General features: G+C 48.7%; 1 protein-coding gene across 1 annotated transcript in view; it reads right to left on the reverse strand.

Moving 5' to 3' along the window:
* Positions 1 to 22,767, reverse strand: part of DCC (DCC netrin 1 receptor) — a 459,073-nt gene that overhangs the window by 137,857 nt on the left and 298,449 nt on the right. Inside the window, exons 9-11 of the mRNA XM_030468363.1 lie at positions 19,644 to 19,798; positions 4,844 to 4,992; positions 1,266 to 1,404 (exon numbers count right to left, since the gene is read on the reverse strand). Coding sequence (XP_030324223.1) covers positions 1,266 to 1,404; positions 4,844 to 4,992; positions 19,644 to 19,798 — 443 coding nt within the window. The remainder of the gene's footprint in view (positions 1 to 1,265; positions 1,405 to 4,843; positions 4,993 to 19,643; positions 19,799 to 22,767) is intronic.

Raw genomic sequence — 22,767 nt, forward strand, 5'->3', positions numbered from 1 at the left:
CCACCACTGCCCCATCATGGGGACTTCAGCCCTGCCCTGGGAAGTCTGGTCCAGGTCCTGACATCCCTTTTCTGGGTCAAAAAGACTTGGGTGGATGTGAGGCAGGAGTATTGCTCCAATAGGGAATGTCACCAAGCCAGGGGTGACCCAAGGACACCTGCAAAAAGGCTCTAAAACCTTCAAGAGCTTCTCCAGCACACAACTCCACACCCTGATCTGCACCAGGATCTACACAGCTTCTCCTGACCCTTGATTATTTTTGATAAATTAAGATTTTAGTTAAGGAGGTGAAGCATTCAGAAGCAACTGGGTTATCAAATTGGGTAAAAACTTGCCATTCTTAACCTCCTCCTCATGTTCAACCTTTATGTTAGAATACCAAGGGAGAGTTAACAGCTTCATAATCAAATCAGAGAAATATTTGTAAATAAAAAGGGATAAACCTGGCTCTCCACTGCATCTCCATTGAATATTTTGGCTCTTTCAGCATGGAAAGGAACAAGAGTGAAATTTTTAGGTGACCCAGATGCCTCTGCCTGGGTGTTGGGCTCTGTTTCTGAACATCCTCCTTAGCACAGTTTGCTTACTAAACTTCTGAGGAGAGAAAATCCCAGCAAGCTGAAGCCTACAGCAACATATTTCTTGTCTACTCTTTGATTTTCTGCCCTCATGTCAAAGGAAATCATTTTTCTCCATGAAAATAACCTTCAATCAGTGATCCCAACCCAGGCCAGGGCCACCTTCACTCCTGTACCTTGCTGTATTAACCTGACTGAAAGACTTGTCCCATTTTTTATCAGAAGGGAAACTAACTATTCACAAATCTCATTTTCAAAGGTGAGAAGAGGCTTCTTGTGTCATTTTTAAACAAAAAGTTATAGTGGAAAAATGTCCCTCTGGCTGCAGGGCTCTGCCAGGGGCTGGAGCATTCCTGAAGCACCTGGTGTGGTTGCTGCTACATGAACTCTCACTAAATCCACTAAAAGAATTTTTCCCTTCATTTTTATCATTTTTTTTCCTCTTTCATATCTTGAATGACCCCAATTCTTTTATTTTTGTTTTACCCAGGTGTATGGATCAAGCTCAGAGACTCCAAGAGAAGCCCCACGTGTTGTGCTACCAGACCCAACTTCCCAAGCTAGAACAAAATCCCATTTATCCCATCTCATTCTTCCCCCTCTTCCAAAACATGGTAGTGGAAGAACAAGCCTGCTGTTTGCACCTGACAGACCCAACCTGCCCACCCTGGGGTCCCTCCAACTCACCATCTGAAAGGGTGGTGACCACCACCTCCTCGGTGGAGACGCCGGGGCCGTAGCGGTTGTAGGCCAGGAAACGCAGAGTGTATTCTGTGAACTTCTTCAGCCCTTCCAGGTGGTAGGACAGCCCCTCCACCTCCACGTTCTACCAGACAAAAAGATGACAAACCAAAGGAAAAAGTGTCAGCCAGTGGGAAATGTGACAAGCCATGCTGAGGGATGGAGGGGTTAGAGGTGAGCGTTTCACTCTTTGGAGGAGCAGAGCACAATCTGGGCTAAGGTCACCAGAAACTTGGAAAGTCTAAAAAAAGCCTAAAAATGAGATATTAAAAAGAAATTTTTCACCCTGAGACCCTGGCCCAGGTTGCCCAGAGAGGTGGGAGATGTCCCAGCCCTGGAACCATTCCAGGTCATTCCAGGGCTCTGAGCAACCTGATCCGGTTGGAGATGTCCCTGGGGTTGGACTGGGTGGACTTGGAAGGTCCAAACAGAGAGAACCTGGGGATGGTATAAAAGTTCCAGCCTCCTGAACACCTCTCACAAGACTGTGATGCTCTGAAGTCCCAACAAAGATGTCTCCTCTTTCTCTCCTGTCCTACTCCTTGCTCACAAACTCCAAGCTTTTCCCTCTTTGGAGGAGCAGAGCTCAATCCTTCTGGAAGCTGCTGTAAAAGCTCCAGGCTAAGGTCACCAGAAACTTGGAAAGTCTAAAAAAAGTCTAAAAATTAGATATAAGGAAGAAATTTTTACCCTGAGGCCTTGGCCCAGGTTGCCCAGAGAGGTGGGAGATGCCCCAGCCCTGGAACCATTCCAGGTCAGGTTGGATGGGGCTCTGAGAAACCTGATCCAGTTGCAGATATCTCAGGGGTTGAACTGGATGGACCTGGAAGGTCCCTTCCCAGCCAAAGCAGTTCCAAAGAGAGGGAACCTGGGGATGGTATAAAAGTTCCAGACTCCTGAACACCTCTCACAAGACTGTGATGCTCTGAAGTCACAACAAAGATGTCTCCTCTTTCTCTCCTGTCCTACTCCTTGCTCACAAACTCCAAGCTTTTCCCTCTTTGGAGAAGCAGAGCTCAATCCTCCTTGAATCTACTATAAAAGATCCAGGTTAAGGTCACCAGGAACTTGGAAAGTCAAAAAAAAGTCTAAAAATTAGATATTAAAAAGAAATTTTTTACCCTGAGGCCTTGGCCCAGGTTGCCCAGAGAGGTGGGAGATGCCCCATCCCTGGAACCATTCCAGGTCAGGTCATTCCAGGGCTCTGAGCAACCTGATCCAGTTCTGATGTCCCTGGGATTGGACTGGATGGACTTGGAAGGTCCAAACAGAGAGAACCTGGGGATGGTATAAAAGTTCCAGACTCCTGAACACCTCTCACAAGACTGTGATGCTCTGAAGTCACAACAAAGATGTCTCCTCTTTCTCTCCTGTCCTACTCCTTGCTCACAAACTCCTCAGCCCATACTCTACCCAGCTCCACAACCTCTCCCAGAGATTTGTTACTCATTGGCCAGTGGGATTTGGAGAACATCAGGTTGGATGTGTCCTCTGGGATCATCTGCTCCAACCTTTCCAAGGGTCTGAGCAGCTGGCACCCTGCAGAAAGCCAAGTTGCTCATTTCAAGTGCACAGCATCAACACCACTTTTTATGACCAGCATCTGCTCCTAGTCTGAAAATGAACATTTTCTGGCCTGGATTCCTCTTATTTTATCCTTCTGCTTGACAGAAACTACAAGAAGCAACTGGAGAATGTATTCATGCTGCAATTTGCAGAATATTCTGCTCTGAGAAATAGATATTCTATAAAGAGCACATGTACATAGAGCATTATTTATATAAAACTCTTTTTCTATGGGAAATCAATAGAAATGAAATGACAATCTCTAGTATTACACAGAAATCAGCAGCATAGAATCATAGAATCAGCCGGGTTGGAAGGGACCTCAGAGATCATCGAGTCCAACCCTTGACCCACCGGAGCAGTTGCTAGACCATGGCACTGAGTGCCACATCCAGTCTTTTTTTAAATGTCTCCAGGGACGGAGAATCTACCACCTCACCGGGCAGTCCATTCCATAGCCTGATCACCCTCTCCGTGAAGAAATTCTTTCTAATATCTAACCTAAACCTCCCCTGGCACAACTTAAGACTGTGTCCTCTTGTCTTGTTGAAGGTCGTCTGTGAAAAGAGTCCAGTTCCCACCTCGCTACAGCCTCCTTTCAGGGAGTTGTAGACAGCAATGAGGTCTCCCCTGAGCCTCCTCTTCTTCAGCCTCAACACCCCCAGCTCTCTCAGCCTCTCCTCATAGGGCCTGTGCTCGAGTCCCTTCGCCAGCCTGGTTGCCCTCCTTTGGACCTGTTCCAGGACCTCTACATCCTTCTTAAACTGAGGGGCCCAGAACTGGACACAGTACTCAAGGTGTGGCCTAACCAGTGCTGAGTACAGGGGCAGAATCACCTCCCTGGACCTGCTGGTGACGCTGTTTCTGATACAGGCCAGGATGCCATTGGCCTTCTTGGCCACCTGGCCACACTGCTGGCTCATGTTCAGCTTCCTGGCAATCCAGACTCCCAGGTCCCTTTCTGCCTGGCTGCTCTCCAGCCACTCTGTCCCCAGCCTGTAGCGCTGCATGGGGTTGTTGTGGCCAAAGTGCAGGACCCGGCACTTGGCCTTGTTGAACCTCATCCCGTTGGGATCAGCCCAACTCTCCAGTCTGTCCAGGTCCCTCTGCAGAGCCCTCCTGCCTTCCAGCTGATCCACACTTCCCCCCAGCTTAGTGTCAGCTGGGAATTTCCTGAGGATGGACTCAATGCCCTCCTCTAAATCCTCCCTCAAGATATTAAACAGCACTGGGCCCAACACTGATCCCTGGGGGACACCACTAGTGACCGGCCGCCATTTTGATGCAGCCCCGTTCAGCACCACTCTCTGGGCCCGGCCCTCCAGCCAGTTCCTAACCCAGCACAGAGTGCTCCTGGCTGAGCCATGGCCTGACAGCTTTTCCAGGAGAATCCTAGGGGAGACGCTGTCAAAGGCCTTGCTGAAGTCCAGGCAGACCACATCCACAGCCTTCCCCTCATCCCCCAGGCAGTCACCCAATGATAAAAGGAGCTCGGGTTGGTCAGACAGGACCTGCCCTTCCTAACCCCGTGCTGGCTGGGTCTGATCCCTTGCCCATCCTGCAGGTGCTGTGGGATTGCCCCCAGGATGAGCTGCTCCATAACCCTGCCAGGCACTGAGGTCAGGCTGACATTGATGGTTTTGCACAATGTAAAGGGGGAGCCTGAAGGTTTTTTTATATGTTTTCTGGCCTTATTCTGAAGTTTCAATGTGAAGCTGAGGTTAATTTAAACCAAACAGCCTCCCTCCTACCTCCTGACCCTATTTGATCCTGCTGCCAATTTATTTGGTTTGATTTCCTTTTTTTTTAATCACTGGAGCTCTGCAACACGTTACAGACCTGGAGAGCTTCAACCCCTAGAACCCCACAGCCTTTATTCAACTCTGAAGACCTAGAGGTGCCTACACCAGCCACCTCCTGTTCCCAGGAAGAGCAGAAATGCCCCATTCCCCCCTCACCTGCTCTCTCCCAGTTGCTGTCTCAGTGCAGAAGAGTCTGTAGCCTTGAACAGGACCATTTGCATAGGCTGGAGGATCCCAGGAGACCAGAATGGAGGTAGGTGAGGTAGACACAGCCCGGAGGTTTTCCACTGGTCCAGGAACTTGCACTGCAAAGACAGGAAAGGATGGGTTGAAAATCCCATTCCCACATCCCCCAAGCTCCTCCACATGTCCCAAACCCAGAACCCACCTCTTGCTTCAGCCCCATGCACCTCAAACTCCAGATGAAACCCAACATCCAAAGGATGATAAACCCATGGATGAACATCCCTGGGGATGTTCAACCTCATCCCTGGGGATGTTCAACCTCATCCCTGGGGTGTCCAACCTCATCCCTGGGGTGTTCAACCTCATCCCTGGGGATGTTCAACCTCATCCCTGGGGACGTTCAACCTCATCCCTGGGGACGTTCAACCTCATCCCTGGGGACGTTCAACCTCATCCCTGGGGACGTTCAACCTCATCCCTGGAGATGTTCAACCTCATCCGTGGGGTGTTCAACCTCATCCCTGGAGATGTTCAACCCCATCTCTGGGGATGTTCAACCTCATCCCTGGGGATGTTCAACCTCATCCCTGGGGGTGTTCAACCTCATCCCTGGGGGTGTTCAACCTCATCCCTGGGGGTGTTCAACCTCATCCCTGGGGATGGTCAACCTCATCCCTGCAGATGTTCAACCTCATCCCTGGAGAAACTCAACCTCATCCCTGGGGATGTTCAACCTCATCCCCGGGGATGTTCAACCTCATCCCTGGAGATGTTCAACCTCATCCCTGGAGATGTTCAACCTCATCCCTGGGGATGTTCAACCTCATCCCTGGAGATGTTCAACCCCATCTCTGGGGATGTTCAACCTCATCCCTGGAGATGTTCAACCCCATCCCTGGAGATGTTCAACCTCATCCATGGGGTGTTCAACCTCATCCCTGGGGATGTTCAACCTCATCCCTGGAGATGTTCAACCTCATCCCTGGGGATGTTCAACCCCATCTCTGGGGATGTTCAACCTCATCCCTGGGGATGTTCAACTTCATCCCTGGGGATGTTCAACCCCATCCCTGGGGATGTTCAACCTCATCCCTGGAGAGGTTCAACCTCATACCTGGAGAGGTTCAACCTCATACCTGAAGAGGTTCAACCTCATACCTGAAGAGGTTCAACCTCATACCTGAAGAGGTTCAACCTCATACCTGAAGATGTTCAACCTCATCCCTGGGGAGGTTCAACCTCATCCCTGGGAGGTTCAAGGTGAGGCTTGAGGAGGCTCCGAGCACCCTGATCTAGGTGAGGGTGTCCCTGGGGTGGGCTGGGTGACCTTTGGAGGTCCCTTCCCACCCAAATTATTCTATGATTCTCCAACTGAAAAGCAAATTCTACTTTTTTCAACAGGGAGAGGATTCCAACCCTTTCTTTGGAGCAGTAATGCATGGAAAGATGTGTTCCAGCAATCCTGGCTCAGGTTCAGCCTTCCAGAAGGAGCTTGAATAAATAATTTAATGCTTTTATGCTTCAATATCCTCCCCATCAAATGGCATAATAAAGTATCTCCCTTTCCACTCTTTCTCTCCCTTATTTATATTCCAAGATTTCTAAGGAGAGGAAGCCAAATCCAGTTCAAGCAAAGATGAAACAGAACCTCATGAGATGGGGTTTCAGTTCCTCCAACCAAAGCTGCTTTAGAAATGTCCTCTTTTGTAGGACATCCCTTAAACCTTCTTGTGTTGCTTCTGCAGAGGATGAGAGCACCTCATACCCTTCTTATTCCCAGTAAGGCACAACTGGTGATGGGAGCCAGGTGGGATGGTTGACCCAACACCTCTGTGACACAAAGCAATGGGCTGGGATATCCACCAGAGACAAAAGGACCCAACAAACCTATCAGAACTCTTTGGTGTCCCAGGTTTCCCAGAGAAGCTGTGGCTGCCCCATCCCTGGCAGTGTCTCAGCCCAGGTTGGATGGGGCTTGGAGCAACCTGGGCTGGTGGGAGTAGTCCCTTCCCATGGAAAGGGGATTAAAACTCTTTAATGTCCCTTTTAACACAAACAATTCTGTGATTTTATGAATTATTTAAAGATTTGGCTTTGAGTGGAAGGTCCTTGTTCAACTGCAGAGGTCCAAGAGTCTCCCTTTTGTCCCAGCTCTTCTGTTTGATTTATAGAAATCACAGGACAAATGACCTGGGTCATAATTCAGGTCTCCAGATGAGAGACCTGACTCTTTTCCCCCAAGAAAACCTCCAGAGATCATTTTAATCCTGATTAAAAAGTTGGAGAAGAGCTTTGTGCCACCACTCAGTCAAATTTGGTGGCACTGGATGAGATGGAAGCACCGAGAGGTCCCTCCCCAGTGCCCAAATCTGCCTTGGGGAAGTTTATCTCATCTCCAGCTCATTACCAGTGCCCCAACTGGTTTTGGAAAGCTGCAGACAAACACTTCCCAGGAGCCTGACAGCTCAGCAGACATTTCTGGATGTCTCTCAGCCAAGTTCTTGCCCAAAAATCACCCAGTGCCAAAGCCAAGTCCAACAAGTCCAAGGCTTGAGGCACCAAACCTCTTCCTTGAGGGTGCCCAGGAGGAAGGAAAAAAAACCTGGGGCACCAGAGCTTCCAGCTACAACATCTCCCAGACTCCCAAGGTGACATCAGCATTGTCACCTACCTCTGGGTGCTCACCCAAACCCCCTCTAGATACCACCTTCTCTTCCTGCAGGGTGCTGGAGGGGGGTTCTACACCGCTGCAGGAGATCCAAGCTCTGCAGAGCCCTTTGCATCAGGGCTCCATAAATATGGAGATTTCATGCAAATGCTGCACCACCTTCATTTGCATAGTTGATTAAGGTAGGCTCATCTGTTCTGCCTTTTTTCTTTTTGCAAGGTAGAGTGCCTTTCATTTTCTGCTCCTTCTCAGCGAGGCAGCCAAAGCAAAGTCTCTTCACTTGGCACAACTGGCATCTCAGGAAGAAAAAATAATAATAATAAAAATAAAAAACAAACTAGAGCAGAATTTTAAATTAAAGAATTAAGCAGCAGTCAGAATTAAAACCTCCTTGGAGCCAGTGAAGTTTAGAAAAAGGAATTATTAGGTGACGAGCATTGAAGTCTTCATATCAACCACAAATAGTGTGGGGGGTAGAGAAACCTCAGGAATGGAAAAATCCTTTTTCTCATTTAGGATGTTTTCACCCAAGCAGATGAGTGCTGGTAAACACAATCACATCAAAATATTTGGGGAAAAAAAAAAGAAAAAAAAGTGACAATTTTTGCTCAGTGCTAAAAACGAAGCGAAATAATTCCCTAAAGCTGATCATGGAATCATGGAATGATTTGGGTTGGAAAAGACCTTGGAGATCACCCAGTCCAAGCCTTAACCCAGCACTGCCAAGGCCACCACTGCCCCATGGCCCTCAGCACCACATCTCCAGGCCTTGGAAATCCCTCCAGGAATGATGGGGACTCCAGCCCTGCCCTGGGCAGCCTGGGCCAGGCCCTGACAACCCTTGCCAGGGAGAAATTCTTCCCAAGCTCCAATCTAAACCTCCAGCTCAATTCCTCTTCTCCCATCCCTTGGTCCTTGGGATCAGAGCCCGACCCCCCCTGGCTCCAACCTCCTCTCAGGGGCTTGCAGAGAGCCACAAGGTCTCCCCTCAGCCTCCTTTGCTCCAGGATCTGGACTTCTCTGGTCTCTCCAGACCCTTCCCCAGCTCCATTCCCTTCTCTGGACACACTCCAACCCCTCAATGTCCTTCTTGTCCTCAGGGGCCCAGAACTGCCCCCAGGATTCCAGGTGCAGCCTGACAGGGGGACAATCCCTGCCCTGCTCCTGCTGCCCACACAGTGCTGACACAAGCCAGGATGCTGGTGGCTCCACAGTCACTTCAGCTGCCACATGAGAAGTGTCCTCAGCACAGAGCTCCTGTCCCCAAGCTGCCTCTGAGCTGCACAGAACCTTGGCTCAGCTTTTCATGGAATCATGGAATGATTTAGGTTGGAAAAGACTTTGGAGATCACCCAGTCCAACCCTTAACCCAGCAGTGCCAAGGCCACCACTGCCCCATGGCCCTCAGCACCACATCTCCAGGCCTTGGAAATCCCTCCAGGAATGATGGGGACTCCAGCCCTGCCCTGGGCAGCCTGGGCCAGGCCCTGACAACCCTTGCCAGGGAGAAATTCTTCCCAAGCTCCAATCTAAACCTCCAGCTCAATTCCTCTTCTCCCATCCCTTCTTCCTTGGGAGCAGAGCCCGACCCCCCCTGGCTCCAACCTCCTCTCAGGGGCTTGCAGAGAGCCAGAAGGTCTCCCCTCAGCCTCCTCCAAACCCAACATTCCCACTTCCCTCAGCTCCTCACAAGTTCTCCAGAACCTTCTCCTTGTGCTCCAGACCCTTCCCCAGCTCTGTTGCCCTGACACAAGCCAGGATGCTGGTGGCCTTCTTGGCCACCTGGGCACCCCCTGGCTCATGTCAGCTGAATCAACCAACACCCCCAGCTCCTTTCCCTCTGGGCACTTCCCAGCCCCAAGCCTGGAGCTTTGCCTGGGGTTGGGGTCACCCAAGTGCAGGACCCAACACTTGGCCTGGCTGAACCTCAGTGGGGCTCAGCCCATGGATCCAGCCCGGCCAGGTCCCTCTCCACCTCTCCCACCTCCAGCGTGGGCCAGGGTCTCAGCACCTTCATTATAAAACACTTCTTTAAGTCCCTCACCTCTTGTTCTGTCCCTCCTAAAAAGCTGGTCCTCATAATAGGTAAAACCCTTTGAAAACATCATAAAGTGCTTTGAGTTGTTGTCCTTACCACTTCTTCAAACTTAGTCACTGCTAGAAGCAGCATCATTTATCCCACTCAGATGGACCTGAAAAACCCTCAGAACTTGGTTCTGCTCCCTCTGGTTGTGATGCACATCCACTGAGGACATCTTCATATGAATATATTTTGGATTTTCTGGCACCACTTTGGGATTAAGCTTTTGAGAAGTTTTGCATGCTGGGTGACAGAATGAAATCTGTTGAGTCATTAAAGCAGAAAAAGGAAAACAAGAATTATTTTCCCTGTATTTCAATTTCCAAGAGGCTCCATCATGAGACCTTCTGGTCCTTACTCTCCTCTTGCTGTCCCCAGCTGATATTTAAAGAATCTGAGAAACAAACCAAAAGTTTGAAAGGGAAAATCAGCACAAAGAGTTTCAATAAAAAATAGTTTTTTCATAGGTGTATTTTAAGTTCATGAAAACCAGAGAGAGATCGTGGTGAGAAGACCTGTTCAAAACAAGAAGGAAGCTTATTTAATTTAACCTTATTTAAAAAAAAAAAGGCACTGTTAAAGCAGAAGATTTATTAGGATGCTCCTGGAGGATGTGGGATGTGATACCAAGACCTCAGAAAGAACAACTCCAAACCTCCCAGGAATGATGAGGGTCAGAGGAATCTTCAAATCTCCTAAAGCCAAAGGATCTCTTAAGAATTTTTCTATTCCAGAGGGTATAAAAAGATGATTATGGGTCTCAGAGGAGAAAATCTTCCTGGTAACAGTGACAAGCTTGGTATTTAGAAGGAAAAAAATGCTTGGGAGGCAGTGATCTGCCATGTGCTGAGTGCACCCAGGCATGGAGCCATGGAGATGCCTCCTCGTGATCTCAGCAGCAAGGATTCTGCACATAAATCTGAATTAAAATTTATTCCTCACCTACTGGATTTATTCCTCTGTAGAACTGAGGAGATCAAGACTCCAGAAGGCATCAGGAATGGGATGTGAAGTCAAAGAATCATTGAAGGTTTGGATGGGAAGGGACACTCCAAGTCCACCCAGTCCAACCTCAGGGATATCTCCAGCTGGGTCAGGTAGCTCAGAGCCCCATCCAAGCTGACCTGGAATGGTTCTAGGGAGGGGGCATCTCCCACCTCTCTGGGAAACCTGGGCCAGGGTCTCAGGGTAAAAAATTTCATTTTAATATCTAATTTTTAGACTTTTTTTTGGACTTTCCAAGTTCCTGGTGACCTTAACCTGGATCTTTTATAGTGGATTCAAGGAGGATTGAGCTCTGCTCCTCCAAAGAGGGAAAAGCTTGGAGTTTGTGAGCAAGGAGTAGGACAGGAGAGAAAGAGGAGACATCTTTGTTGTGACTTCAGAGCATCACAGTCTTGTGAGAGGTGTTCAGGAGTCTGGAACTTTTATACCATCCCCAGGTTCCCTCTCTTTGGAACTGCTTTGGGTGGGAAGGGACCTTCCAAGTCCATCCAGTCCAACCCCAGAGACATCTCCAACCGGATCAGGTTGTTCAGAGCCCTGGAATGGATCCAGGGATGGGGCATCTCCCACCTTTCTGGAAAACCTGAGCCAGGTTCTCACCACCCTAAGCAGTAAAAATTTCTTAATATCTAACCTGAATCTCACCTCTTCCAGTTTAATTCCAGCACTGCTTGTCCCATCCCTCCAGGTCCCCACCTTTCATTGGAATTCAGTTTTAATTACCAGGTTTCACACAAAAAAAAGCAACTTTGTAATGAGGCTGACACTTTTCAAAGGAAGCAGAAAAACCAATTAGAAAAAAATAAACAACAATCCACAAGCCAAACAGAAACCCCCAAAAGAAAAGATTTTCCTGTATTATTTCAGTTAATTAAGATGGATGATGAAAAGCAAGCAATTTGTGGTGCTTTAAATTGAACCCAAGACAATTAGCAAATGAACAAGTTTACTTTCTGGCTTTGATTTAGTTTGGGCTTGAAGTTTTTGAGTCAACTGAGATGGGAACAAAATCTCCTGAAAATAATCAGAATTTGCTCTCTTAGTTCCCAGTAAGGAAGGTTTCTTAGGACCTTCTCCAAGGATGAAGCCTCCAGTATCATTTGACCCATTCTAGAACCCAAGGGATGACGGTGGGCAGAAAGGAAACCTGGAACAATGCAACCAACCATAGAATCAGAGAATGGGCTGGGTTGGAAGGGAGCTCAGAGCTGATCAAGTCCAACCCTTGATCCACTCCCCCTGTGGTTCCCAGCCCATGGCACTGAGTGCCACATCCAGGCTCTTTTGAAAGGGCTCCAGACACGGAGAATCCACTACTTCCCTGGGCAGCCCATTCCAAGGGCTGATCACCCTCTCCAGAAAGAAATTCTTTCTCAGCTCCAACCTAAACCTCCCCTGGCACAACTTGAGACCCTTTGTGCCCTCTTGTCTTGCTGAGAGTTGCCTGGGAAAAGAGCCCAACCCCCCCCTGGCTCCAACCTCCTTTCAGGGAGTTGCAGAGAGTGATGAGGTCTCCCCTGAGCCTCCTCTTCTCCAGCCTCAACACCCCCAGCTCCCTCAGCCCTTCCTACCTCCCAGGAATTCTGCTGGATCCCTTCCCAGCCTCCTTGCTCTTCTCTGCACCTGCTCCAGCACCTCAAGCTCCTTCCTGAGGGACTTGCTGAGGGGCCCAGAACTGGACACAGGACTCAAGCTGTGGCCTCCCCAGGGCTGAGCACAGGGGCAGAATCCCTTCCCTGGACCTGCTGGCCACACTCTTCCTCAGTCAGCCCAGGATGCCATTGGCCTTCTTGGCCACCTGGCCACACTGCTGCCTCCTCTTCAGCTTCCTGGCAAGCCAGACTCCCAGCTCCCTTGCTGCAACCACTCCCTGCCCAGCCTGGAGCTTCCTGTAGTGAAATGAGGCAACCAGGTGCCACTAATTACCAGGCAGTGGCCATGAGCTTAATCAGGCCCACCTGTGCCTGCTTAGCTTTTATTGGCCCTCCAGATTCTGCTCATGCGCAGTGGGATCCTGCCCTAATCAGGCACAGGTGGGCTTAACACAAGCTCATGCCCACTGCCTGGTAATTAGTGGCACCTGGTTGCCTCATTGCACTACAGCTCCCCAGAGGCTTCTTGTGGCCAAAGTGCAGGACCCGGCCCTTGGAATCTTCAACCTCATCCCCTTGGGATCAGCCCAACTCTCCAGGCTCTCCAGGTCCCTCTGCAGAGCCCTCCTGCCTTCCAGCTGATCCACACTTCCCCCCAGCTTAGTGTCAGCTGGGAATTCCCTGAGGATGGACTCAATGCCCTCCTCTAAATCCTCCCTCAAGATATTAAACAGCACTGGGCCCAACACTGATCCCTGGGGGACACCACTAGTGACCGGCCGCCATTTTGATGCAGCCCCGTTCAGCACCACTCTCTGGGCCCGGCCCTCCAGCCAGTTCCTAACCCAGCACAGAGTGCTCCTGGCTGAGCCATGGCCTGACAGCTTTTCCAGGAGAATCCTAGGGGAGACGGTGTCAAAGGCCTTGCTGAAGTCCAGGCAGACCACATCCACAGCCTTCCCCTCATCCCCCAGGCAGTCACCCGACGATAAAAGGAGCTCAGGTTGCTCAGACAGGACCTGCCCTTCCTAACCCCATAATCCAGAATCCAGAAGGATTTCACCGGGTCTCTTTAGAGGACAACTGGGGTGACACCTCCACCTTCCATCTCCAGGGCTGAAGATGGAAAACTTTCAGCCATGTAAATATCTTGGAGAACCAGAAGGTGGAGAATTGGGAGACCTGACCACAGGTTCCCTTGGACACTTTTATTTTTGGCTGCTTAAATGTGACTTGAAAATCCATCTAAGCTCCAAGACATGCAGAAAATTTTCCTATCCTCTGCAACAGAAATTTTCATTTTGCTCTTATTTGTCCTTTCCTTGTATCTCCTTCCTGCTTTTACAAAAATCTGAATCAGGCTCAGGATGCCACAAACCCAGGATCTCACTGGAGAGGGAATCACTGAATCCACCTCCATCCTGATGGAAAACCAGAAGCAAACCAAACACCTCCTAAAAGATGAGATTGAAGTTATTCTCCTCTCGCTGGTAAAAGACAAAATTAAAAGAAAAAAGGGAAGCCCAGAACAGGAGTCCAAGACAAACCAAATGTGGAATCCCCATTTTTCCCTATATTTTCCCAACTTTTAGAGAAGAAACCATATTTCATGAAAACTCCAAGCAGCTGAACACTCCCACCATCTCCCCCCAAACACACCACAGAAATTCCTCATAAAATCAAAAACCATGGAAGGATGGCATCAAGAATTCACCCAAATGAGGGGGATATAAATGACTCCACTAAAGCCATTTTTCAGCTTTTCTTCGCCTTTTTCATCAGCTGACAAAGAAAATTCACTGCATTGGAGGTACCAACCTCTCTGCCTGCTCCAGCTCCTTCCTATATTGCTAAATATATGAAATAAATAAATATCAATATAAAATTAATATAAATGGATCCCTGAACTTTGCAAAACCAGTTATTTTGTCAAGAACTTGAGTGGCTTCTGGGGCAATTTCTCCAGTGCCGTTCTGATAGCAGTTTTGGTCCCTTTTTGTCAAATCAGGTGAAACTGCTCAGTGCTAAATAAACGACAAAATAATAAAAAATCATCAGAGAAAAAATGAAATTCTTAAGTGACCAAGAGAGCAAGATTAGTGAGGTCTCTAATGGGAACTGAAGGATAAATATCCAAGTTTCTCCTATGCAAGGATTAGCATCCAGAAGCTAGAAACTCCCCTTTTACTCCATCAATCCACCCCAAAATCTTGATATTTACTTTCAATTCCATTTTTTTACATTCAATTACAGCAGGTCAAAGATTTGCTCCTGGAGGAGGGGACCCAGCTGGGCTTAAGTAGGTATAAAAACACCTCCCTCCTTCAGAAAAAGAAATTATATTTATTTTTCTTTATAAAACCCTTCAGTTGGGGAATGTCACGCCAATCCACAAAAAGGGCCGGAAAGAAGACCCAGGAAACTCCAGGCCCGTCAGCCTGACCTCAGTGCCTGGCAGGGTTATGGAACAGCTCATCCTGGGGGCAATCCCACAGCACCTGCAGGATGGGCAAGGGATCAGACCCAGCCAGCACGGGGTTAGGAAGGGCAGGTCCTGTCTGACCAACCTGAGCTCCTTTTATCATCAGGTGACTGCCTGGGGGATGAGGGGAAGGCTGTGGATGTGGTCTGCCTGGACTTCAGCAAGGCCTTTGACACCGTCTCCCCTAGGATTCTCCTGGAAAAGCTGTCAGGCCATGGCTCAGCCAGGAGCACTCTGTGCTGGGTTAGGAACTGGCTGGAGGGCCGGGCCCAGAGAGTGGTGCTGAACGGGGCTGCATCAAAATGGCGGCCGGTCACTAGTGGTGTCCCCCAGGGATCAGTGTTGGGCCCAGTGCTGTTTAATATCTTGAGGGAGGATTTAGAGGAGGGCATTGAGTCCATCCTCAGCAAATTCCCAGCTGACACTAAGCTGGGGGGAAGTGTGGATCAGCTGGAAGGCAGGAGGGCTCTGCAGAGGGACCTGGAGAGACTGGAGAGTTGGGCTGATCCCAAGGGGATGAGGTTGAAGATTCCAAGGGCCGGGTCCTGCACTTTGGCCACAAGAAGCCCTGGGGAGCTCCAGGCTGGGCAGGGAGTGGTTGCAGCAAGGGAGCTGGGAGTCTGGCTTGGCAGGAAGCTGAAGAGGAGGCAGCAGTGTGGCCAGGTGGCCAAGAAGGCCAATGGCATCCTGGGCTGGCTGAGGAAGAGCGTGGCCAGCAGGTCCAGGGAAGGGATTCTGCCCCTGTGCTCAGCCCTCGGGAGGCCACAGCTTGAGTCCTGTGTCCAGTTCTGGGCCCCTCAGTTCAGGAAGGAGCTTGAGGTGCTGGAGCAGGTCCAAAGGAGGGCAACCAGGCTGGTGAAGGGACTCGAGCACAGACCCTATGAGGAGAGGCTGAGAGAGCTGGGGGTGTTCAGCCTGGAGAAGAGGAGGCTCAGGGGAGACCTCATAGCTGTCTACAACTCCCTGAAAGGAGGTTGTAACCGGGTGGACGTTGGGCTCTTTTGCCAGACGACTTTCAACAAGACAAGAGGGAATGGTCTTAAGTTGTGCCAGGGGAAATTTAGGTTAGATATTAGAAAGAATTTCTTTCTGGAGAGTGTGATCAAGCATTGGAATGGGCTGCCCAGGGAAGTAGTGGATTCTCCGTGTCTGGAGCTCTTTCCAAAGAGCCTGGATGTGGCACTCAGTGCCATGGTCTAGCAACCGCAACGGTGGTTCAAGGGTTGGACTCGATGATTTCTGAGGTCCCTTCCAACCCAGCCCATTCTATGATTCTATGATTCTAAGATGTTTGAGTTGTTGAGAAACCAGCACAAAATAATTTGATTTCTCTGCCAGGGAGGTGACTTGATGAAGCTGCAATGATGCCACTAGATTTCTTTGGAGCCTTCCTGTCCATTTTTTCTCTTTTTGCCACCTGACATCCACATCCCAGAGCCATCACTTGAGGTTTAATTCATAATATGGTGGTAAAAAACCCAGCAGGGAACTGCTTTTAAAGCTGGGCTGGACAATTTCAATCCTCCTTGCAAGAATAGATGCTCTGCTTTATTCTCTGCTGTACCAAGCTGCTTTAAGAGTATCTTGAGGAGGCAAAATAATAACTCCCAAAGTCTCCACATGTGGTATGAAAAGATTAGACATGGCTTAAGCAGGCAGGGATTTAAAGCCTGATAATACAGGAGTGAAATTATATACCATAAAAGCTAAAGAAAAAGGGGTTGGAGTTTACAAAAAGAAAAAATAGAATAAAATAATAATAAAAAAAAGAGTATTAATCAGGGGGACAAAGACTTTCATATAAATCCAGCCTGGCTATTTTGTATGATTATTTTAAAAAGCTAGAACTTGTTCTGCTGATCTTTTAACCAGATTACTGAGCAAATGTCTGTACTTGGAGAAGTGCTGCCAGACAGGAATTTCAGCTGCTCTTTTTCATCACTTTTTTTTTTTTTTTCCCTTTTCCCTCCCCTTTAACAAGACCAAATCTGCTATTTTCCAATAATGGGGAGATTGAATTTCTCTGCAACCAGGTAATTTCTTGTACAATAGTTCAGGCATGTTCTCTGACTGCCTCCCAGAGTTGTGCCCAAATGAGAAGATAATTTGGTCACCAGTAAAAAGCAAAGTGAGAAAGAAAAAAAAAAAGGAAAGAAATATCATCTCTCCACTTCCAACTTGACACTTCAGAGAAATCTTCCAGTTATTCAAGAGGAAAAATATTCCAAATGTCTCCATTGAGCAATCTCAGCACCAAGGGGGAGTGGTGCCCACTCTAAACTGGGCTTGGGGTGGGATTGAAATGTTCTTTTTCTTCTGTAAATATAGATTTAGAAGCCAGAAAACAGAAGGTTTTCACCTGCAGAAAAGGCAGGGGGGAAGCAGAGAGGAATCCTGGAGAAGTGATGCTGCTCAATACCTTTATTTTCAAAAGGCTTGGAAAAAAACGAGTTGATTTTCAGGAATTCTTTCCCAAAAAAAAGCTGGGTTATCACCCCTTTATGTTTGCAGGTGGTAGATACACACCATGAGGGACAAAGCAAGCTCAGAGCAGGAGCTGGAGATGTTTCTAAAGCAAGAAGGCAGGCAGAAAACTCAGCAAACTCCATTTTTGGGGTGGTATTTCACTAATATCACAGCTCTTGGGGCTTTGGGATGTGATGAGAGGGAGGAAAAACAACATTTGGTGAGAAATGAAGCTACAGACACAACAACACAGAATATTTTCTGTTGAAAGGTCCTTTTTTCCCTTGCTCAGGAAGTTCCTTTGCTGGTCAGGGGATGTCACACATTCTGTCCCTGATAGGGATTTTTGGGGGCTCAGCTGTGAAAGGACCCAAAGAGCTCCAAAACCACTTCCATGAGCACAGGATTTGCTTCCAAGCTCCTCTTCTCCTCCTGAAGAACCATTCCCACCTCCTCTGCTTGCTGTGACACAAGTGACAATGAATCCAAACCCCCACTCCAGGGCTTTCCAAGAAGGAACCTAAAAGGAGCTGAGCAGCCCACCAGCACTCCCCTGCCTCCGCAGTGCAGACCAGTGCCCACTGGTTTGATGCTCAGGGCTAAAAAACTAGAAACCAATCCCATTTGTAGGACTAATTCTTCTGATTTATTATTTTTGCACTGGAAGGGCTCAAATAATCTTTCCATCCTCTCTTTACAACAGATTCCTTGCACCTTCCAAGTGAGAAAAAAAAATAAAATAATACAAGAGGGCAAAATCTTCCTGTGCAGACCAAATATTTACCCTCAAATCATAGAATCATAGAATTAGCCGGGTTGGAAGGGACCTCAGAGATCATCTAGTCCAACCCTTGACCCACCGGAGCAGTTGCTAGACCATGGCACTGAGTGCCACATCCAGTCTTTTTTTAAATGTCTCCAGGGACGGAGAATCTACCACCTCACCGGGCAGTCCATTCCATAGCCTGATCACCCTCTCCGTGAAGAAATTCTTTCTAATATCTAACCTAAACCTCCCCTGGCACAACTTAAGACTGTGTCCTCTTGTCTTGTTGAAGGTCGTCTGTGAAAAGAGTCCAGTTCCCACCTCGCTACAGCCTCCTTTCAGGTAGTTGTAGACAGCAATGAGGTCTCCCCTGAGCCTCCTCTTCTCCAGCCTCAACACCCCCAGCTCCCTCAGCCTCTCCTCATAGGGCCTGTGCTCGAGTCCCTTCACCAGCCTGGTTGCCCTCCTTTGGACCTGTTCCAGGACCTCTACATCCTTCTTAAGCTGAGGGGCCCAGAACTGGACACAGGACTCGAGGTGTGGCCTCACCAGCGCTGAGTACAGGGGCAGAATCACCTCCCTGGACCTGCTGGTGACGCTGTTTCTGATACAGGCCAGGATGCCATTGGCCTTCTTGGCCACCTGGGCACACTGCTGGCTCATGTTCAGTTTCTTGTCAATCCAGACTCCCAGGTCCCTTTCTGCCTGGCTGCTCTCCAGCCACTCTGTCCCCAGCCTGTAGCGCTGCATGGGGTTGTTGTGGCCAAAGTGCAGGACCCGGCCCTTGGCCTTGTTGAACCTCATCCCGTTGGAATCGGCCCAGCTCTCCAGTCTGTCCAGAGACTAGACAAATGAGACAGAAAGAAAGAGAAAAGGATCTACTGAAACCTTCCACTTGCCCCAAAGGTTTAGAAAACACACTCAGTGCTACACATTCCCTAACAGAAAGCATCATGGAATTGTTCTGCTTGGAAAAACACCTTGGAGATCACCCAGTCCAACCATTAACCCAGGACCACCAAAGCCACCACTGCCCCATGGCCCTCAGCACCACAATTCCATGGATTTGTGTCCCCTCCAGGAATGATGGGGACTCCAGGCCCTGCCAACCCTTGCCAGGGAGAAATTGTTCCCCAGCTCCAACCTAAACCTCCCCTAAAGGCTCAGTGGAGGGTTAGGAGATGCCACCTGTCCCCATGGGGGTCCTGAGCTTGCTGGGCCACCCTGAGCTCTGCAGCCTCTGCACTTGGGTCTGGAGTGGCTCTGAGCACAGTTCCACTTGGAGGGATCTCATCAGGCTCTGCAGAGAGTCACACAATCCTTGGGCTTGGAAAAAAACCTTGGAGAGCAGCAACTCCAACCCTTAACCCAGCACTGCCAAGGCCACCACTGCCCCATGGCCCTCAGCACCACATCTCCAGGGCTTAGAAATCCCTCCAGGAATGATGGGGACTCCAGCAAGAACATTTTCTTTAAGTTTACCATGTATCCTACTGAAAAAAGAAACTCCTGAGGCACCTAAGATGGGATGTGTGACCATCAAAGCCATGACCCAAACCAGTGAGAAGCTCTGCAACAAACCTTACAAAACCAAGGCAAGCTTTGACTTCCCAAACAGGAAGCCTGGGATGTTTTTTCTAAGAGGAGCCCCACAAAACCTGAGAGCTCTGCCCAGAGAACCTCAGAAACCCCATTTAATGTTCATACTCACACTCTGGTTGGGTGGCAACCTTGATGGGATGAGAGCTCTCTCCTGGTCCCCACTCATTGTATGCCAGCACTCGGAAGGTGTAGGTCTCCTCTGGCTTCAGGTTGCCCACAGTCAGCTGAAGCATCCCAGATTGAGATGTGTTCACTGCTCTTTCCCTAAAAAACCACAAAAAAATCCACTTTAAAAGACATTCTGGACCTTCAAAAGACATTCTGGATCTTCAAAAGACATTTCAGACCTTCAAAAGACATTTCAGCCCTTCAAAAGACATTTCAGCCCTTCAAACATCTTATTTATAGAGTTAGGAGCCTGCAAGGTATGATAAGCTACTTCATTTTGAGGTTGGTTTGTCTCCAGGGTCAGTTTTTCTTGATTATTTGTACTTGAAAAAGCCTAATTTAAGGTCTGAGGTCCACTGGGAAGGCTGCAACTGCTGCAAGGCTGATTTGTGTTGGAGCACTTCATAAGGTACAGAGTATTTTGGCCTTTCTTAATATAGGGAAAGCCATAAAACTGATGTAAGATGGTTATTCAATAAAGGAAAACATCATATGGGACCATAAACATGGAGTAAATGAAAAGTACAGCACAGAATCCCAGCTTGGAAGGGACCTCAAGGACCATCTGGCTCAACCTTTCTTGGCAAAAACATGGTTTGGAGAAGCCAGCTCAGCAACCTGTCCAGCTGAGTCTTAAAAATGTCCAGTTGGGTTTGGTTTGTTCTGGAAATAAAACCCTTGGAGTGATGGGATGAAGAGGAACAGTTTTTCAAGGTGATAAAGGGGAGATTTAGATTGGATATTCTGGGTTTTGCTTGGATACACAGAGAAGCTGTGGCTGCCCCATCCCTGGCAAGGTCTCAGGTAAGGTTGGATGGGGCTTGGAGCAACCTGGGCTGGTGGGAGGTGTCCCTGCTCATGGAAAGGGGTTGGAACTGGGTGATCTTAAAGGTCTTTTCCAACTCTGAATATTCCATGATCAGGTGTTGGGTGAGGAGAAGCTCAACATGTGCTGGCAGCCCAGAAACCAGCCCTGTCCTGGGCTGCATCCCCAGCAGGGTCAGGGAGGGGATTGTCCCCCTCTGCTCCACTCTGGAGAGACCCCCCTGGGGTGCTGGGTCCAGTTCTGGGGTTCCCAGCAGCAGAAGGAGATGGAGCTGTTGGAGTGAGTCCAAAAGAAGCCATGAAAATGATGGGAGCAGCTCTGGAGCCAGGATAAGGGAGTTGGGGTTGTTGAGGCTGGAGAAGAGAAGGCTGCAGGGAGACCTCAGAGCACCTTCCAGTGCCTGAAGGGGCTCCAGGAAAGCTGGGGAGGGACTTGGGATGAGAACATGGAGGGATGGGATGAAGGAAAAAGCTTTCAGAGGGGAGACTGAGATGATTTTAGGAAGAAATTGTTGAATTTGAGGGTGCTGAGCCCCTGTGCCAGGTTTCCCAGAGAAGCTGTGGCTGCCCCATCCCTGGCAGTGTCTCAGCTCAGGTTGGATGGGGCTTGGAGCAACCTGGGCTGGTGGGAGGTGTCCCTGGGCATGGAAAGGGGTTGGGAATGGATGAGATTTAAAGTCCCTTCCATCTCAAACCACTCAATTATTTGATTTCTGCCCAATTTAGCAGCCTGGGGACTGGGAGGTGGCCAAGAAGCCACGCAGGACATCATTCTCCCACCAGCTCAAGAGCCCACATCCTTTTTCCTGCCACCAGAAGCAGCTGGAGGTAAAAAGAGGAGCTGCAACCTGGCTTCTCTGCCTTGGGTCAAGCCAAGTTCTGCCTGGGTGGAAAGCCAAACCTCTTGGTGAGAAGGACACAGACCCCGAGTCATCAGCGTGGGATTATCCAGGGAAAGCCACAAGTAAACCAAGGTATAAATTGGATGAAAGCAGAGTCATTTCATGGCCAATCTGCAACCAGAAGTAGGGTAAATTGATTTATTAGGAGTGGTGTGTGCCTTGCTCCTTGCCTAGAAGCCTTCTAAAAAAAAAAAAAAAAGAAAAAAAAGAAAAAAAAAAAGATTTTTCACCCCTTGGAAAAAGAATTCCTTGAAGAATCAATTCATTGCTAAAGTTGGGGGAGTGCTACCACACTTCTCTGAGCTGCCTGCAATCAGAACACAGCAATTTGGAGTTTATTGATCCCTTGGGGAACATTTCCTCCAACTGGGATTTTTCAGCCCCAAGAAACAGTCCCTGGAATCCCAGCGCCGGGTCCCAACCTCTCCCCAACCCTCTGAGACCTCACTGCACAACATTCCCTGGGGATAAATGGTGGGATAGTCCCTTGGAAGACAGGACAGGAGTTAAATGCCTCTTTTCATGGGGTTTGTGGCACAAAAGCAGAGCTGAGGAGGGCTCTGCAGGCCCAAAGAAACCTCTTTTTTGTTCTTTTTATCATTCAAGCTGAGCTCGACCAACTTGGATAATTTTCTTTTTAAGAAAGAGGAACTCAGATCCATTGAAAAAAAGCTCCAATGGATTTGGAACCAAGTGACCCACTCTGAAAGCAGCAATTCTGCCAGGGGCAGGTGGCAAATCACCTCTGAACCAAAGAGCTTGGATATTCTCACAAATCTTTTAAGGTGCTGGAGAGCCCAGGGGTGAGAAAATAAATCTTCCCAGGCTCTTCCTTCCTGTAGGATGATGGGACTGGTGGTGACTGCATCCTATTGTATACATTTATCTTTTCTTTTTTTGTGTGTGTTAAGCAAAAGAGCAGCAGGAGCACCTCTCCAGCTTAAAAGAATGGTAAAGAAAAAGGAACACCAGACAAAACCTCCAGGCAGATCTTTGCTTTAACACTTCTCTGTCCTGACACATAAATGCCAGGCTGGGAAAGTTCTTTGAGTAACTCTTTGCCCCTTAACTAGTAAAAAATAAATTAAAAACCCATTTAGGTGGTGAATTCTCAGCTGAAGGAATCATAGAATCATAGAATTAGCCGGGTTGGAAGGGACCTCAGAGATCATCTAGTCCAACCCTTGACCCACCGGAGCAGTTGCTAGACCATGGCACTGAGTGCCACATCCAGTCTTTTTTTAAATGTCTCCAGGGACGGAGAATCTACCACCTCACCGGGCAGTCCATTCCATAGCCTGATCACCCTCTCCGTGAAGAAATTCTTTCTAATATCTA

The sequence above is a fragment of the Calypte anna genome, chromosome W (assembly GCF_003957555.1).
Source record: "Calypte anna isolate BGI_N300 chromosome W, bCalAnn1_v1.p, whole genome shotgun sequence".
Lineage (NCBI taxonomy): Eukaryota > Metazoa > Chordata > Aves > Apodiformes > Trochilidae > Calypte > Calypte anna.